General features: G+C 55.9%; 2 protein-coding genes across 6 annotated transcripts; both read right to left on the bottom strand.

Moving 5' to 3' along the window:
* Positions 1 to 3,460: 3,460 nt before the first annotated feature.
* Positions 3,461 to 4,765, bottom strand: FOXS1 (forkhead box S1). The gene has a single exon (XM_061208880.1). It carries the CDS (start codon positions 4,702 to 4,704, stop codon positions 3,712 to 3,714), a length of 993 nt encoding a protein of 330 aa, XP_061064863.1. The 5' UTR covers positions 4,705 to 4,765; the 3' UTR covers positions 3,461 to 3,711.
* A 1,634-nt stretch (positions 4,766 to 6,399) lies between these two features.
* On the bottom strand, positions 6,400 to 17,001 carry LOC133103475 (interferon regulatory factor 4-like). Of its 5 annotated transcripts, none has more exons than XM_061208883.1 (8): positions 16,610 to 16,994; positions 11,208 to 11,397; positions 10,800 to 10,900; positions 9,900 to 10,011; positions 9,715 to 9,780; positions 8,578 to 8,949; positions 7,841 to 8,007; positions 7,413 to 7,610 (listed from the first exon to the last, which is right to left on the bottom strand). In XM_061208883.1, exons 1-8 carry the CDS (start codon positions 16,838 to 16,840, stop codon positions 7,500 to 7,502), a joined length of 1,350 nt encoding a protein of 449 aa, XP_061064866.1. In that variant the 5' UTR covers positions 16,841 to 16,994; the 3' UTR covers positions 7,413 to 7,499. The 5 variants fall into 5 exon arrangements, with proteins under 5 accessions (XP_061064864.1, XP_061064865.1, XP_061064867.1 ...); XM_061208885.1 differs by having other exon boundaries at positions 7,841 to 7,959; positions 16,610 to 16,993; XM_061208881.1 differs by having other exon boundaries at positions 6,400 to 7,983; positions 16,610 to 16,996.
* Positions 17,002 to 18,399: the final 1,398 nt, after the last annotated feature.

The raw sequence follows: 18,399 nt of genomic DNA, 5'->3' as shown, positions 1-18,399 counted from the left end.
TAGGTACTGTTAGTGTCCACATTTTTTAGATGAGGGAAACCCAGAGAGGGGAAGCAACTTGCTCAAGGTCACACAGCTAGGAAGTGACAGCTGGGATCTGAAGCCAGTCAGCTGGAGTCCAGAGCCCCTGCTCTTAGCTGCTGTACCTACTGCCTCTGGGAGCCTGGCCTTTCAGGGGTGATGGGAGGCGATGTTTTGGCTGAGGCCTGGATTCCTGGGTTTGTACACTCCCAGTAGGCAGACATGCCAGGCTGGCCGACACAACCTCCCCCCACCGTCTTCCTCATTTCTGTGGTGGCCTCAGAGTGCCCGCCCGCCAAGGGAGAGCATCTCCCCACCCTGGCCCAGGCGCTGTCTGGGGTGTGGGAAGGAGCTTGGAACTCCGGGCAATGGAATGCCATAAACCAGGGAAGGAAGCGGGTAGGCGGAGAGGCGCAGGGAGATAAGATGTGGAGGGTGGAGGAGCCGCTGAGGAAGGCCCAGCCCTGTGGGTGGGGGTAGCCTCCCTGCAGGCAGAGAGAGCAGAGACCAAAGGACCAGCAGGTGAAGAACTTCCTGACAGCCCTTCAGAGCTGCCAAACTTGGGCGGGAAGGGGCCGGCTCTGAAAGCAGCAGGCTCCCCTTTCCTGGAACCCCCCCACGTGATATGAACTGCTTGGTGTAGAGGGGATTCAGAAATCAGGCAGGAGACGCCCTTTCAACTCTGATATTCCAAGAATCTGAGCTGCTGTGATTAAAAACTCTGGAATATTCTGAAATACCACTGATCCTACCATTTTAGATTTCGATTTAGCCTAACTCTACAAGGCCCCTCGGCACCCTCTTTTGCTCTGACCTGCTGAGGAGGAGTGGGGGCTGGGATCCCCTCCTGCAGACAGACCAGCCTCCAGTGAGGAGAGTCAGATGGGGTGGCCCCTGTCCCCTAAGAGCTCTACAGTTAAGGCAGCAGAGGGGTACTCCTGCCCTGCTGTGTGACCTTGGGCATGTCACTTACCTTCTCTGGCCTCGGTCTCTCCATCTGTGCCGAGGAGCTTTCTCTGGGTCGGCCCAGCTTAGGCATTCCGAATCTCTGCTAAGCACTGTCCACCCCGCCAGGTGGGGGTGGCCAGGCCAGAGGCAGGGGGTGTCTGTTGGTCATGGAAAGAATGTGACGGCAGGAGGCCCAGTGGGTGGGGTCCCCAAACTGGGCAGCAAGCAGAGGGCAACATGAGATCATGGTGTCTGGGCCTCCTGGTCCAGTACCTCTGGGGATGGGATCCCTTCCAGGCTGTCCCCCAGGTTAGACCCTCCCTGGGATCCGGATTCAAAGAGTCAGGCTGCCCTTTCCCCTCACCCTGCAACCCCCTCACTGGGCAAAGGGAGTGAAATCAGGGCCCAGAGAGATGGGCACTGGTCCAGGCTCACACAGCAAGTCCAAGGCAGGCTCTGAGCCCAGGGCCCTGCTTAGGGACTGGGGCTGAGGGGACTGTCTTCACTTCTTGACTCTCTGGGGGGACCAGAGAGGGACATGGAGGGGGCTCATGCCCAGAGCTGAGTCTGTGCCTCTGGGTGCACTTGACCCCTCTGCATGTTCCCCCACCTCAAAGCGTGGGCAGGGGGTTGCAGCTTTATTCCCCCCAGGCCCCCACCCCAGTTAGATGATCAACCTCATCGGGGGGTGGGCGGGGCAGGATGCAGAGGCCTGGGATCCCCGAGTCGGGCCAGCCTCCCCATCCTCCTACGAGCTCAGGACACAGGCTGGGAAGGGACTGGGGTCACCAGGTCTCCACAGGAATGCACCACAGGGAACAGTGCCCGGCAGAGGCCTCTTTCCCTGACCCAGCTGAGAAAGAACCCCCACCCCCCCGAATCTGTCCTTGTCTCCATAACTGTCTCTGCGCATCACACACACACACTCACGTACACACGGAGACATACTGACCCACACAGGCACACACGGTGGTGCGAACCTCTCCTCACCCGTGCCCTGCACTCCCGGGCCTCCATCCCCTCCCCTTTCAGCCACGAGGCTGCCTGAATGCGACAGGACAGACCCTCTTTCCCTCCCCCCATTGCTCCATGGGTTCCAGGCTGGGGTCCGGCACACACGGTAGGGAGGGTCCGCACAGCTGGCCGGGCATTCTTCCACCCCCTTCTGGCTGCACTGAGCCCGCACCCTGCAGGTGCCCCCTCCACCCCGGCTCTGGAGTCTGTGGGAACCAGACAGTTTGGGCTGTCCAGCCGGGCTCACTTCCTCCCAGGCCCCAGGGGACCTGCTGAGGGAGGAGGGAGCCACAGAGACTGAAGCCAGCGTGGCCGCCTGCCCGAGGGGGGTGTTTTGGAGGGGACTGGGCTGCCTGCCCAATGAAGGGGTCTCCAGCCCCCTGAGCATCACCTCATGGGACATAAGACCCTCCAGCAAAGACCAGAAAGTATCCTTGGCCCCCCTTCTCTCCCTTCTCTCCTTCAGTCCAGGTGGGGGGACTGAAGTTCCGGAAGAAAGCCATCTGCCTCAGCAAGTCTAGTGTTGGAGGGTATGCGGACAGTGAGATTTCAGGTCCCTAAGTCTGTTCCTCTGATGGGGGCCACGACTATACCCACTTCTCCTGCTTCCACCCAAGGGGGCAGCTAGAGAAGGCCAAAGGTCAAGGCTCAGTCTCTTCTAATCTGTACCCAGGGTAGCCACCGCCTCCCCCCATGAGGGAAATGCTTTCTTAAAGAGTCACCAGGAGACCTCAGAGAGCTGGGGGCTCGGGGAGGTCTCCCAGTTACGCGGGAAATCCAGACAAGGGAAGTGTGCCTGCCTTTTGAACCTTGGGTTCCCTGTCTGTGCAAGGGGTGAGGGGTGGCTTTTTAGCCCTGGCATGCCAGGATTCAAAAAAAGCCCGCCTCCCTCTGGGGGGGTCACCCTGTGGGCCACCCTGCATCCTCACGCAAACTGCAGGTAGGGGCGGGGGGTAGAGCCACACAGACCTGGTTTTGATTTCCTCTCTGCCACTCATTTGTCATTTGGAGCCGGAGCTAGTGAGCCCCAACTTCTTTGAGCCTCAGTTCCCACCACTGTTAAAATGGAGATAACATTCCGTACCACCCAGGATTCGGTGAAAGGATATATACGAGCCCAGGACAGGATAACTGCCACAAATGGTCACAGTTATTGTGGCTGCTCATAATGTGAGGTGCTGAGTCACAGAGTTTGGGGCTGGAGAATCAGCCCCTTGGTCCAGCCCAGCCTCACTCCTGCCCGGTGTCTCTCCTTGTTGCATCCCTCCTCTCTCTCTCCCACTCCCTGCTCCCCGTTCCTCGGCCTTCCTGGGAAACTCCCTGAGAAAGTCCCCAGCAGGAGAAAGCCTCATGTGGGACATTGCTATCTGGGGTCCCCCGTCCCTGCCATACCACCCCACAACCATACGCCCCCCCATGGAGCCAGGTGTCCTGGCCCTCAGTCCCCAACCATCCAGCAAACTGACCCTCATCATCACACTGGCTTTATTGGCCCTGAGAGCCATAGAGTAAATCCCAAGGGGGCCCTGCTTCCCCCACCCCCAAGTCTGTCCAGAGACCCTGGGTGCTGGCTGAGTGTTCACCACTCCAATCTTGGCTTCCTGTCCCGGCTGTTGTGGGCTTGCCAGGCCTGCGTCCTTTGAGAGCTCCCCAGATCCTAGAGTCAAGCTCAACCTGGAGGGCGTAGCTGGCAGGGGCTCTGCAGGGACTGCCTGAGGCCGGCTGGCTTCACTCAAAGAAGAACATTCCTGGCGTCCGGTATAGGCAGGAGGTCAGCCCCAATGGGTAGCTGGAGCTTCCCTGCACAGGGAAGCTGCCTGCAACCCAGGGTTCCTTGGGGTCAGCTGGCAGGGGCAGCGGGGCCCGGAGAGAGGCTGGAGGGGTGGGTGGTGCAGGGGAGGGGGCTGCTGAGGCCAAGAGGTGCTCAAGGCCAGGATCAGTCCCCATGCAGAAATTCAGCGCCTGCAGCCGGCACTGGTAGCTGCTCCCGATGGTGGCCTCGGAGGTCAAGATGGGGGCAGGGGCCTTGCTAAACCCCTCAGCCTCAGAGAAGCTGGCAGGAAAGCCAAATGTGGGGCTCGGGGAAGATGAGGTGGCCACGGGGAGCTCCCCTGGACCTGCAGGTTTGGGCGTGGGCATCTCCTTGGGCTCCGAGGGTGGCCGAGGCCTGGCATTGGTGGTGGCCGGGCACACACTGGCTGGCAAGGCCCCCACCAGACCCCCAAAGCTTAGGCCCTTGGGCTCTGGCGGCTCCAGTGGGAACGGGCATTGCATGCCAGTCGCAGCGTCGGGGGCTCCTAGGTCCTGGCTGGTGGCTCGGAGGGGTCTGCGGCGCACCTTGGCGGGGCCCTTGGCGCCCTCGGCGCCTGCCCGTCGGGTGAAGCGCCGGCGTCGGCGCAGGAAGCTGCCGTGCTCGAACATGTCATGGCAGTCGGGGTCCAGCGTCCAGTAGCTGCCCTTGCCCGGTTTGCGATCATCACGGGGAACCTTGACAAAGCACTCGTTGAGGGACAGGTTGTGGCGGATGCTATTCTGCCAGCCGGGCCGGTTGTGGCGGTAGAAGGCGAAGCGGCCCATGATGTAGCGGTAGATGCCACTGAGCGTGGCCCGCTGCCCCGGTGAGCTCTGGATGGCCATGGCAATCAGGGCGATGTAGCTGTAGGGAGGCTTGGTCGGCTCGGCCCCAGGGGCCAGGGGCCCGTGTGGGGGCTGCTGCTGCATGCTGACCGGGCTGGCCAGGCTGGCGGCTGCCGGAACCGCGGGGGCCAGGCACGGTGTCCAGGGCTGGTGTCCGGCACAGCCTGCCCAGGCTGGTTAAAAGGCCCACTGGCCCAGCCTCCCAGCCTGGAAAGGCAAAAAGGGGTGGGCCCGCCAGGCTGCCCTCCCTTCTTCCCTCGCCCCCCTCCCCCAAGGCCCAAGAGGGGCGGGCAGGAGAGGCCAGGATTGGGAAGCCGTGAGCAGCTGCCAGGGGTGAGGAGACGGGAGGGAAGGGACTGAGACCCTTAGCCCACATGTGCTGGCTGGTGGTGGCTGAGGAGGGACAGGATGTGAAACTGAGCGAGAGAGAGACGAAACAAAGAGAGATAGAGGCCGAGATGGAAAGAGAGAGTGAAAAGAGACAGAGAGACAGAGACAAAGAGAGGTGAGGACATAATAAGAGGGAGACAGGAACATACAGAGAAGATACAGGCAGAGACTTAAAGAGAGACAATGAGCAGAAATAGACAGAAAAAAGGCAGACAGAGAGCCAGCCCCGCGCACGTGCGCACGTGCACACAGAGTACAGAAAAAGAATCACTGAATGAGAGAAAGAAAGGAATCCACAAAGATAGAGAGGAGGAGGGAGATACACACACACACACATTAATGAGAGAGGAGAGAGGTAGCATCTGTGTCTGAGCTGGAGAACAGGGAGTTCCTGTGAGAAAAGCCTCAGGGGCCTCTCAAGTCCCCACCTCTGGTTCCCGCTTTCTTTTCTCTTCCTCCTTCCAGGCCTGGGGTCTACTTTCTCCTCCCCACAGTGCAGAGCACTCGAGGTCACACTGTTCCCTGCCCTCCTAGCACTGGGGTCTACGAGGGGTGGGGCACCTAGGGTGGGGACGAGGGCCGGCCCAACCCGGTTTGCTGAGCCCTGGCGCCCTCTAGCGACTAGTGTGGGGAGGACAGACATCTGGACAGAGCCATCCACCCTCCCAAGAGGCTCTCAACCAAGACCCTGGCTGAGCCTCCGTTTCCCATCTGTAAAATGGAGCTGAAGACTCTGCAGCTGTCCGGGCTGTGGTGGGGAGGCAACGGGCTCCCTTACACTGAATCCAGTGCCCTTTGAGAGCCTGGCACAGAGTAGGGGTTTGGGCATGACGAGGACTGTCACCCTGAGCTGAGGCTCCCCGATAGCTGCAGCCTTGGGCCGAGGGTACAGCGAAGCCCAGAACAGACAGTCAAGCCTTCTGAAGGATGAGGCAGGCTTCTCCACACTCTCCCACCCACAAGTAACCAAGTCATCGGGCCCCTACTGTGTGCCACTCTCCATGCCAGGCCAGCTCCCCTCCCCTCTCGACATTTACTTCTCAGACCAACTCTGCTCCAGAGGCCTTGATAGCTTCTTTTGAGTAGATGAGGAATCTAAGGCTCAGAGAAGTTAAGTGACTTGCCTGAGGTGGCACAGCTAGTCAGTGACAAAGCTGTGATTTCAACCCAGAATTCTGTAACTCCTTAACACTACTCCTTCCGTGAGGGGCAGGGGTAGAGGACTGTCACTGGGCCCCCCTGGAAAACTGGCTGTGACCCCCAAGGGAATAGGGACCATGCTTTGCTCTATCCCCAGTGTCCAGTATCTGCCTGGAACAGAGTAGGTGCTCAATAAACATTCATTGAATGAATTTTAAAACCAGTGATTCGACTGATTCTGTCCTTTATTGAATCATACAGTTTTCCCCCCATAAAAGTGGCTTATTAATGTATCACTAAAGATTTATTATGTTGCCATCTGTAAGAGAATTCCTATAAAAGTCAGAAATCAGAAAAGGTAAAAGGTCTGATATCTGGGGTAGAAAACAGTGACTTTACTGACAAGGCAGGGTCACTGCCTTCACGGTGGAGAGGGTTCCCTCCCAATTCTCAAGGACTCCCTACAACTTACAGTTTGCAAAGATTGGGGGGGCTTGGGCAGGGGCTGGACTCCTGGCTCCCACTTTGGTTTCTGTCCTAGGCCTGCCTCAGTTTCTCCAAAGACAGTATCTACTGGCGGTGGTTCAGTGGTTAGCATTTAAAGCCCCAGGTTCAGGCTAAGTCCTCTGCTTTGGGACCCCCTCCCCTCACTACTCCCCACCCACCCCAAAAGAAGAGAGGCTTGTGGCAGGTGAAAGGAGGGTCTGGAAACTCACAGCCCCTCAGAGGTGGGGCAATTCTGTTACTGGTTGGGCTTCAGTCTAAACTATGCGGAGGATCTTATTATTGGTAAACTCAGCCCCCCTTTTTTTTTTGGCCGCACCTGGGGGCTTGCGGGATCTTAGTTCCCCCACGAGGGATCCCTCGACCCTGGGCCCCCAGCAGTGGAAGCACAGAATCCTAACCACTGGACCACCAGGGAACTCCCAGTAAACTCAGCTTTAAGCAAACCTTATAATGGATCAATTGCAGGTAAGGTCTGCTTTAGGTAAACCGCTATAGGCATGTCCGGCTCTTCACAAAAAGATGAAGTCTTGTTTCTGCCCTAATTGCTATTTCTGGAACCTCAAGGTCGAGTTTGGTTCCCAAGCCTGTCGCCCCAGGCCCAGCTGCCGGGCTGTCCGCTTACACGCCTCCTTCCTTGGTTCCCGGGGCTCTATCTCATTGGCTGAGAGGTTGAAGGCCGTGACTGGCTTCCGCTGTCTCAACCTACCTGGGCGATGAGTGAGGCGAGACCTAAAGATCCCTGGCTCAGCTGGGGCAGGGCTGGAGTGGGATCTGCACCCTGTGGGGACTGCTTTAGAGGGTACGGGAGGGGGAAACAGCCGCTCAGGGCTGACTCAGCTGCATCAGCAGGTGAGTGACGCTGTCGGGGATGCGGGGCTGGGAACGCGCCATCGAGGCACCTGGCCGTGGAGCTTCGAGTGTAGGAGGAGCTCCCGCGCGAAGACTGGCTCCACCTGCGGGGTGGGGGTGGGGCAATGAGCCAACCTTCCCCTTTACCCACACCCTTTGTTGGGGGGTGGGCGGGAGTGACAGCCCCTCTCCACATGCATTTTACACGCAAGGTCTTCCAGATCAGAGGGTCGTAAGGCAGGTCCGGGGCGGAGCTGGGACTGGAGGGCGCAGTGAGAGGCCGTTCAGGGAGGCTGGAGGGTGTGGTTCTCCGCTGGAGTGGGAGGTGACTCACATGGGCCATAATGAGACGCTCCTCAGGCTGGTCCGGGGGCCCCGGGTACTCCTCGCCAAAGCACAGCCGGATCTGGTACTCGGGCTCCTGGCGACCATCCTGCAGGTGGGCTCTCAGTTCTACGGGCACCGAGACTGTGGGGTCTGGGCCAAGATGGGGCGTCCCACCTGGTGCCCACCTTGTGCTCACATCCTATGCCCACGTCCCGTAAGCCCACATCCCCATTGTGTGCCCATGCCCTATGCCCACTTCCACTCCCCACACCTGCCTCATGTCCCACATCTGCTCCCACTTCTAGGTTCCATGCCCCATGCCTCGTGCGCTATGCTCACTATCATGCCTTTATGCCCACCCCATGCCCACTGCCACTCACCTATGCCTATCTTGTGCCCAGTGCCCCCGATGCCCACCCTATGCTTAACGCCCAATGACAACACGTGCCCAAGTCCTATGCTTATGTCCCACACCCAGTGCCCCAGCCTGCCGCGTGCCTACACCTCCCATACGCCTATGTCTAATCTGTGCCCAGCCCTCCCGATGCCCATATTCGTTCCCACTCCCGGTGCGTCTGCGTCATGTCCTTTGTTTCCATGCCCACTCCAGCCCGGCATCGTCAAGTTCATCGCCCCGCGCCCACATCTCGTGTGCCCACTCTCCTCTGTCCGCCTTCCTTTGCCGACCCCCGTGCCCGGCCACTCCGCCCCGCGCCGCCAGCGGCCCCGCTGTCGCGCTCTTACCCGCGAGGAAGCGGCGCGTGTCGAGGAGCTGGCAGGTGCGCTCTCGCTCCAGTTTGTTGGGCCGCGCGCGGTGCGGGGCGAGCGGGCCGCGCCAGTACACACGGCCCTGGCACAGGCGCTTGGCGAAGACGCCCTCGGGCGCCACCCAGAGCAGCACTCCGCGCTCCAGGTGGGGCAGCAGGCGCCGCAGCACGCGGGCGCCGGGCGGTGGCTCCGGGAAACGAACCTGCGCGACGCGCGGCGGCGGCCCCAGCAGGAGCTCGGCGGCAGCGGCGGCTGCGCGCGGACTCAGGCTGCAGCCGTCGGCCGCGCGCGCTGTGGCTTCGCGCACCAGCTCCGCGCCATAGAAGAGTCGCACGTGCAGCCAAAAATCTGCGGGAAAGGGAGGGGGCGCGCGTCTGGCGTTGGCGGCGCCGGCTCCCCCTCCCCTCACAACAGGGCAGGGAACCCAGAGGTCACCCGGCCGCCACCTCGGGAATTTTTGACACTCCCTCCCTATAAGTAATAATAGTAATTCCAGTAGTAGTGGTGGTAGTAAATAATAGCAGCTTCCAGTATAAACAAACTGGTAGTTGAGCTTCAAAAGCATAGGGTCTGGGGCCATCAGTACAATGGGGGCATGACACTGACGCCCTCCCAGCCCGAATTTCTGGGATTCTAGGAGTTTCTTCCCGGCAAATATTTAAATACCGGTAGAAATAATAATCATAATAATAATAGCAACAACAACAAAACAGCAGCCTCCCATATGAAGAGCTAGCAGTATGCTCAATGGTTAGGGCTGTGGGCTCTACAGCCAGGCCCTTGGGTTCTAATCTCTCACTGCCCCTTAGGAGCTGTGATCTGATAGTAACTTTCCCAGGGTTACTAACTGTGTGACCTTGGGCAGGGTTCCTAACCTCTGTGTCTGGTTTCTGCATCTGTAAAATGGGGAGAATGGCAGTATCTATCTCACAGGGCTGTGGGGAGACTTAGAAGGATGCCTGGTATAAGCTAAGCCCTCAACAAATGTTAGCTGTTGTTATCTGGAGTCTGGGCTGGGTGCTTTGGGTGGGAGACAGAGGCTATTCGGCACCAACCCTAGGTCCTCCCCAGTTCTGCACAGTGGTCAGGGGAGAGGGCCTTCAGATTCCTTACCGGGGTTGCTGAAGTCCTCAGAAGGTGAGGGGCCCCAGGGGTGAGCAGGATCCTGAGCCTGGTACCCTGGAGAAGGAGGGGAAGCAGTAAGTCATCGCCTCACCCTGGGTCCCTCGGCCCCTAGATCAAGGTCCTGGAAGAGGCCGGGGAGGAGGCAGGGGTGGGTGAGGAGACCCAGTCCTTACTGTGGTCAGCCAAAGGGCCTGGGGGCAGGGCAGCTGGTGGCAGGGAGTCCTGCTGGGCCAGCCTGGGGGGCTGCTCCTTGTCCTTATCCTCTATGACTAATCTGGAGCCAACCTGAGCATCGGGAGAAAGGGTCGTGAGGGTGGAAGAGGAGACCTGTGGGCCACAGGAGCTTCCAGACAGTCTAAACTGGGGCAGAGGGAGGTCTGGGCAGACTGAAAGCCAGCCGGGCTTGATAGGGACTTTGAGGTTTACCCCGTAGAGTTAAAGAGAGAGTTGATGGGGTTTTTGGAGGTGAAGCTCATTGTGACAGGGAGAGAAAAGTGCTAGGAGTGAATGAGGAGATGGGGTGATAGAGCAATGGAATGGGGGCACTTGGGACAGTGGAATGAACCAGGCTAATGGGGAGATGGGAACAGAGGAATGAACCGCAGATGAAGGGGGAGAGGTGATGGGGTGGACTAAGAGTGATACAGACAGTGATGGAGATAGAGATGATAGGGGTAATGGCAACAATGAGAGCTAGAGGTGATGCAGGTGAAAGGAATACAGTGATGGAAGTGGATCTGATGGGATGAGTGGGGACAGAGTGATTGACCCCATGATGACAGGGAAGAGGGGCTGAAATGGGAGAAAATAGGGCTGACACAGACAGAGTGATGGAGGTGAAGATGGTGGAGACGTCTGACAGAAATGATGGAGTAGAGGAGAATAGAATGGAGGAGATGAAAATGATGGCAGAGATGGAGTAGAGGCAGGAAGTAGAGCTGATGGATGGGAACAGTGATGGGCAGGAGCTGATGGAGAGGATGAGATGAATGTGCTTGAGATTATAGAGGGGGCGGTAAGGGTGCGAGGTGACTGGGCTAGCAAGGCTGTAGGGGCTGGAAGGACTCACTGACCTGCTCTTCTGTCTTGCAGGCCGGCTCTGTCACTTCTCCAGGGGGCACCTGCTGGCTATGAAGAATGCCCTCCTCTTTACAGGGAGCACAACCCCTGGTAACTGGATGAAGCAAGAAATAGTCTGTGGTTTCCTGGGCCCCAAGGGGAACCCCCTCAACCTTGTCTGAGGTGATCCCAGACCAGAGTAACCCAGCTCACTGCATGATCTCAGGCAAGGCCCACCTCTCTCTGGGCTCAGTTTCCTCCTTTACGAATGGGGAGATAAACTGTAAGGTCCTTCTAGGTTTACCAGCCCATGAGTTTAAGCTCAATAAGCCCACCATTTCCCATTTTACAGATGGGCAATGTGAGGTCCTTATTGCCCAGAGAGCCATCCTCAGCTGCTACCTCCAGGGACAGGATGGTACCTGGGCTGTGGGCACCGTCAGACAGGAGCCGGTAGACCTTGTAGGGGTTGGAGATGTCCAGCTGGCTGCGCGAGCGCACCTCACAGAAGTCAGCGCTCTTGTTGAGGGCACAGCGGAGCCGTGTCTTCCAGGTGGAGGGGTCCTCCTTGTCAACGCCCTCTAGGTGCTTGCCCTTGTATATGGCCCAGGCCTGGGGATGAGCAGGGGCATTGGGGGAGGAATAGCATGGGAGATGGGGATGGTGCCATGAAAAGGGATGAGGGCTGCCTTGCCTCCTACCCTTCTCTCTCTCTCCCTCTGTCCCTCGGCCCCTCCCTCCTTCCTTCTCTTCCTCCCTCCCTCCATCCAACACATATTCCTTGAGCTCCTGCTATGTGCCAGGCCCAAGTTAAGGACTAAATGGGGAACAACAAGACATACATGGTCCCTGTTCTCAAGGAAATCAAGTCTAATGGGAGAAGGCAGCTGCAAACAGCTGAAAGGAAATAACTATATTCCAAATTATGGATTGTGATAAATAAAAAAAATAATACAATGGAATATAAAATGCTGGCAGTGACTTGCTATCTGGAGAGCCATAAAACTAAATCCTTACCTATTGCCACAAACAAAGTGGACTCCAGATGATTAAAAAACCAAAAGTAAGAGGTAAGACTATAAACTTAATAGGAAATAATGTAGAAGAAAATCTTCTAGGGGCAGAGAATGTTTCTTAACCAAAATTTTAAAGGCATGAACCATAAGGCAAAAAAATTGCAATGTCTGAAATCAGCAAGGGGCTAAGATCTAGAACACACAGGAACTTCTGCAAATCAATAAGAAACAGAAAGCATCCCCTAAAGAAAAATTCTTATCAAAGGACAAAAATGGGTGGTTTACAGAAGAGGAAACCAGATGCCCATGAGCATAGGAGAAGGTACTGAAACTCATTAGTGCCAGAGAAATGCAAATAAAAGTATGAGATATCACCTGTAAGCTTACAAAATTTAGCCAGTTGGATAAGCCAGTAATTGGTTGGGATGTGGACACTGTTGGTGGGCATGGAATGAGAACAGAGTTTCTGGAGGGCAATCAGGCATGCCTAGTCCAATTAAGTATAAGCATACCCTGTGAGCAGAAATTCCAATTCCAAAGGAATTCTCGCATAGGCTCACGAGGGGACCAGGGCAAGCAGATCCACTGCAGCGTTATTTGTGTTCTGGAAAGCAAACTTGTGTCCATCCCTGGGAAAGTAGGTGGGGGAGTGCGTGTAATAGATGCCCACTATAGAGTCTATGCAGCATCTAGAAACAAATTAGATGGACAGAGAACAAGAATAGATCTTCAGAGCATGACCTTGAGTGAAATAAAGGTAAGACACAGAATGAGATCTATGACACAATTATGATGTATATAAGGTAAGAATACACACGAATCAGCAATGCCCACTTTGCAAGAAAACATACAAACCAAAGATACTCATTAAACACATTAGAATGACTGTTGTGGTAGAGGGACTAAATAAATAAATAAATAATATGAGGGGCTGCTTTAGAGAGGGTGATCAGAAAAGGCCTCTTGGGGCTTCCCTGGTGGCGCAGTGGTTAAGAATCCGCCTGCCAATGCAGGGGACACGGGTTCGTGCCCTGGTCCGGGAAGATGCCACATGTCGCGGAGCGGCTAGGCCCGTGAGCCACAACTACTGAGCCTGCGCGTCTGGAGCCTGCGCTCCGCAATGGGAGAGGCCGCGACAGTGAGAGGCCCGCGCACCGCGATGAAGAGTGGCCCCCACTTGCCGCAACTGGAGAAAGCCCTCACACAGAAACGAGGACCCAACGCAGCCAAAAATAAATAAATAAATAAATAAATTTATTAAAAAAAAAAAAGAAAAAGGCCTCTTGGAGGAAGTGGCATTTGGGCTGAAGCCCGATTGAAAAGAAGGATGGAGTCGGACAAAGAGCTGTGGGAAGGCTGTACTAGGTAGAAGGAACAGCAAGCGCAGAGGTCCTGGGGTGGGAGAGATTCAAGGAAGGCCAGTGAGGCTGGAGCACAGTAGTCAAAGGGGAGGACAGTAGGAGATATCTTGTTCGCATTGCTCACTTTCAGGGATGGGGGGCGGCGGATTTAACTGATAAATCACACTCAGTCATTGCTCTCGGAGATCCCAGGCTTAGTGGGACACCAGACTGAAAAGCCACAGTTCCTTTGTTGGTGTCTCTTGCCAGTGGTGAGACCTTTAAGGCTTGATTTTGTTGTCTGTAAACTGTGCCAGTAATACCTAACCTCACCTGGTTGTGGCGAGTGTAAGATGAACGGTCTATGTAATGTGCTTAGCACAGCACCTGGCACACAGTGCTTATTTATTGCAGTACTTATTCATTACGTTAAGGATGCTCTAACTCAGAGGTAACCTGGGCTCAAGGCACAGGGTGTTATCACTATGATGAGAGAGGGATCTTTGGGGACACTGCTGTGCCCCTAAGCATTTAAAGTGGTGCCTGGCACACAGGAGATGCTCACTAAATATCTGTTGAATGAATCAAATTGGGCCTCGAAGGATAAATAGGAAGTTGCCAGGTGGAGTGACGTTCCCGGCAGGGGGAACAGCTTGAGCAAAGGCACGGAAGCGCATGATGCACGTGGGGGACGGTGAGCAGCCTGGTGTGACTGGAGCTGACGTGTGTGTCTGAGGGTATGTGTACTGTTGATTCTTGTTATTCATGGTAGTTGTGTTCTATAAAATTTACACAACCACTGAGTTAGCAAACACTGAACCATCACTCCTAAGGGAAATACAAGGCTAGGTTCCTGCGAGCCTCTGGTCACCCCATTTTCATCAACTGGTCAATACATAACCTTGTTCTATGAGTGTTTCTGTTGAAGGACACCGTATTTAATATAAACTGTTCATTCATTAACAGTGAACTCATGGCCAACAACACTGTAACTCACGTCTGAAAGAAACTTATGGACGTCACAGCCTTCCTGTGCTCAGGAATACTGACAGCGCTTCAACACTGTGCAAGCTTGGGGGTCATTTTAAACAGTGAAATCACCAACAAAAAGCACAAAAATATTCAAAACGTGGACTAAATATTGTCTGCAAAAGGACACCTGTTTACAGTAGAAGAGCTGAAACTAGAGTTGTCACCTTGCTCAACCTCAGCTGGGAACATGCATGTTGGTGACAAGTTTTTTTTTGCCATCCTGTGCATGTTTGTGAATGGCTGCAAAAGTGCCTTGAATATCGTTTTTGAGATTGCATATAATTTTAGCGAGTAAGAGGATTTGTAATATGGAATCTGTGAATAATGAGGATCAACTGTATGTGGTGGGGGGGAGGGGAAGAGGAATTAAGGAAGAAGACAGATTGAAGCTGGATCATGAATGTCCTCGAAGGCCAAGCTTTATCCCATGGACTTTGAGGCACCAGGAGGGCCTGAAGCCAGGGAGTCACATGTGTGTGTCAGTGGTGGGTTGAGGGATGGGTCAAAGCAGCGCCAAAGAGGGACAGGGAGGGCCAGTCCCCAGAATCTCCCACTTCTGAACAGCACGTAGCCTTAAGGGGCAGGCCAGGTAACCACCTGTTCAACACTTACTGAACCAGTCCTCTGTGGGCCAGGCACTGTGCCCAAGGTCACCACCCATGGGCAGCTGGAGGAGGCAGACTCATACAAGGCACTTATAATTCATAGGGAAAGCTGTTCAATGGCGGAAGCAGAAGGAATCAGGGATGACTTGGGAGAAGCACTGAGAGCTTCATAAATGCATTAAGCAAATGAAGGCATCAGGGAAGGCTTGTCTTTAGTAAGAGATGTTTAAACTGAGCAAGATGGGAGTTGGCCAGTGAAGGTGAAGAAGAGAGGGTGTTCCAGGCAGGGGGAACAGAATGTACAAAGGTCTCACGGTGAGAGAGACAGGAGGCATTTGGAGACTGAAAGAACTGTCTGGCTGGGTCTAAAGTTGGGGAAGGAGTGGAGAGAGATGGACAGAGGCCAGGGAGGAGCAGTTCATGCAGGGCTTTGAGGTCCTGGTAAGGAGTTGGGACTTTATCACAAGAGTAATGGGGAGCCATGGAAGGATTCTGAGTGCCAAGGCAAGATTTACATTTAGAAATATCCCTCTGGAGGACTGAGGGGAGAGCTGAGGGATGGGAAAGCAGGGCATTCAGTTATCCTGGTGAGAGATGGTGGGAATGGGTCCACGTAGATGGATGAAAGAGCAGTTCTGCAGTAAGAGCCAAAGGCCTTGGAAATGGATTAGAATGAGATTGCAGGAGAGGGGAGCGGCCAGGGTTCAGGTGCCTAGCTCTGGGGTCTAGGTGGCGATCGGTGCCATCTTTCATTTTGGGAAATACAGACGTTTGTAGGAGGGAGCTGACGAGTGTGGTATTAAGGAGGTGCTGAGTTTGAGAGGTCTGGGCTGTCAGACCAGCAAGCTTGGGGCTTGGATGGGAGGCTGGGAACCGTTGGGCTCCACACTGGGGCTGTGGAAGGGGAGAGTGGGACGTGAGGAGGGAGGTCCAGGAGAGAGTGCTGAGAGCCCCAAAAGAGGAGAAGAAGGGATGGAGGCTGAGAAGCAGGGGCCAGAAGGTAGGAGGAAAAGAGGTCAGGGTTGGAGTGGGGAGGGGACACAGATTCTGGAAACCAAGTGAGACTGTTTCAAGGAGGAGGGAGGGTCCACTAGACACAAACCCACCCAGGGGTCCAAGAAGATGATAGTGATGGCATCCTTGGATTTGGCAATTAGAGACATTAGCAGGAGGGAGAGAAACCACACTGTGGGGGGGAGGAAGAGCTGGGGAGGCTATGAGTGAGGGAGCTGATGTCCAGAAGACCCTTTCTAGGTGCTTCACCCTGTGAAAGGAGAGGGGAGGCCAGAGAAGCAGGAGCTGGAGACGGTTGTGGTGTTTGGGATGGTGGCGGTGGCCTGGGATGCGGTTGGTTGCTAATTGCTCATGGGAGAGATTCCAGAGTTTCAATCTTGGTGAGAAAGAGCCAGTTTGGTGGAAGTTAATGGTGTCCAAGGAAAGGGAGGGCATCCCTGGAGGAGGTCCCTGAGAAGGGCTGGTGTTGGAAAGCACAGAAAATGTCCCGAAGCTGCTGGGGTTAACAGTTTAGGGGTGGGAAGTGGAGGGAATTTCCATCGGTGGCTTCTAATTTCCTCATGGAGAGGGAGGAGAGGTCCCCTGAGGGGTGGGGATGGTGCAGGTTATGCAGCCCTTCTCTGATTCTCTTTTAAGACGGTGTGGGAGGGTCTCCCATGTATAGAGAACACTACCCTCAACCTAGAGAAAACTGAGGTTAAGGGCTGAACCTGTGGCCCGAGGTGACAGCGTGTCGGGTCGGTTCTGGACTCTGCGACCGTGTGCGCGCAGAGCCCTCCCGGGCCGGGCCGGCGACCCCCGGCCCCCGCCCCCTTACCCTGAAGAGCGCCGCGTCCTGCTGCGCCTGGTAGCCTTGCTTGGCTGCGTGCTTCCAGGGGATGCGGAAGAGGGTCTTGCCCGCGTCCTCCCAGCGCAGCCCGGCGTAGCGCCCGCTCTCGATCTGCGCCACCAGCCATTCGCGGAGGCGCAGAGGACCCCCGGCCCCCGCCATGAGTCGCCTGCTGTCGGGGACCCTCCCTTCGTCCCTCCGCCATTGGTCGCCGGCCATCGGGGACGCAGTGCTCCGGGGACCACGTCTCGGGAGCGCGGTGGCTGGACCCCAGCGCGACAGGGGATCGCGGGGGCCACCTGGACGGCGCGCGGAGGCGGCGAAATCGAAAGTCTGGGCGGGAGGTTTCACTTTCTTTTCTGCTCCCCAGAGGCCCTGTCGCCCCTCCCCGTGTCGCCTGGCCTGGAGGGCGTCGGTCCTCACGTAGGGGGCAGCTAGAGGCACCACCAAGACCCAATGAAGGGTACGGGGTGGGGTAGCCCGGGCTCTGCTCATCCCTGGAGGGGGGCCCCCGGAGGGCGCTCAGAGGCGTCCCTTGCACCATCCCTGCACCTGTTTTCTGCTCTTCCCAGCCTACCGGAAACTTAGTCTCTTTCCAGGACCTGGACTGTAGAGGTGGGAAATGCATAGTGCTTCTCAGACTAACTCCCAGTAGAATTGGGAGGCAGAGACTGGTTTAAAATGCATACTCCTAGCCGCCATCCCAGACCTGAAGAATCAGATTTTCTGGGTAAGAAGTCCAGGAACGTGCATTTTAAACAAGTCCCCCCATGGGATTCTGATCCAGGTGGTCCATGGGTCACCCTTGGAGAAATATTTCCTTAAATATTGGGAGTCCCTTTCTGACTGCTCACCACGGTGCTGGGCCTGGCTGAAGCCTTTCCTGCAGTGTCTCAGTTGGTTCTCACAACAGCATGTGAGAGGAGTGTAATTACCTACTTTGTTAAGAGGACTGAGGTCACAGAGCTAGTGCCTGGGGGAGCCAGAATCTGAACCCAGGACTCTCTGGCCCCAGAGCCCAGGAGCCTGAACGGTGCCCACACTGCCTCCCAACAGCTGCACCTGGAGTTTATGGATTCCGGGTGGGGTCCGTGACCCGCCCAAAGTGTATGCAATTTTTTCATCTCTACGCATTTTTCTAGGGTTTCTATCTTTCATTAAATTGTCAGAGGGGGGTTGTGATATGAAAGAGGTCAAGTAGCTCAGACTGCTCCACCCTGGCTGTGTACCTGGGGAAACTGAGGCTCTGAGAGGGAGAAACCACCCCTCACTGCAGGGAGCTGGATGGCCAGCCGGTGTTGACCAGAGGCTGGGAGCACTGTCCCTCATGTGTACCTGTCCGGGGCCTTGCTTCATGCTCCCCACCTTCTGTCCTCATGTGGCAGCAGCCACCCAGTTCTGATACTTCTACAGTCACAGCCAGGATTCAAACTCAGAGCTGTAGGGATCTGATGGGACACAAAAAATTTCATATGATTGAATACAAGAGTATGGGACTTCCCTGGTGGTGCAATGGTTAAGAATCTGCCTGCCAATGCAGGGGACACGGGTTCGATCCCTGGTCCAGGAAGATCCCACATGTCACGGAGCAACTAAGCCCATGCGCCACAACTACTGAGCCCATGTGCCACAACTACTGAAGCCCGTGCGCCTAGAGCCTGTGCTCCGCAACAAGAGAAGCCACTGCAATGAGAAACCCGCGCACCACAACGAAGAATAGCCTCCGCTCGCCACAACTAGAGAAACCCTGTGCGCAGCAGCGAAGATCGAATGCAACC

The sequence above is a fragment of the Eubalaena glacialis genome, chromosome 13 (genome assembly GCF_028564815.1).
Source record: "Eubalaena glacialis isolate mEubGla1 chromosome 13, mEubGla1.1.hap2.+ XY, whole genome shotgun sequence".
In the NCBI taxonomy this organism is placed as follows: domain Eukaryota; kingdom Metazoa; phylum Chordata; class Mammalia; order Artiodactyla; family Balaenidae; genus Eubalaena; species Eubalaena glacialis.
This window is presented reverse-complemented; position numbering and strand designations above follow the sequence as displayed.

Bases quoted from the DNA above. Each gene is read 5' to 3' on its own strand.
- FOXS1 (XM_061208880.1), bottom strand. From the start codon at position 4,704: ATGCAGCAGCAGCCCCCACACGGGCCCCTGGCCCCTGGGGCCGAGCCG.
- LOC133103475 (XM_061208881.1), bottom strand. From the start codon at position 16,840: ATGGCCGGCGACCAATGGCGGAGGGACGAAGGGAGGGTCCCCGACAGC. The intron at 10,012-10,799 runs GTCAGTGAGTCC...CCCGATGCTCAG, and splicing joins CCTGCAAGACAGAAGAGCAG to GTTGGCTCCAGATTAGTCAT. The intron at 8,950-9,714 runs GTAAGGAATCTG...CCTTTCCCGCAG, and splicing joins TGAGGACTTCAGCAACCCCG to ATTTTTGGCTGCACGTGCGA.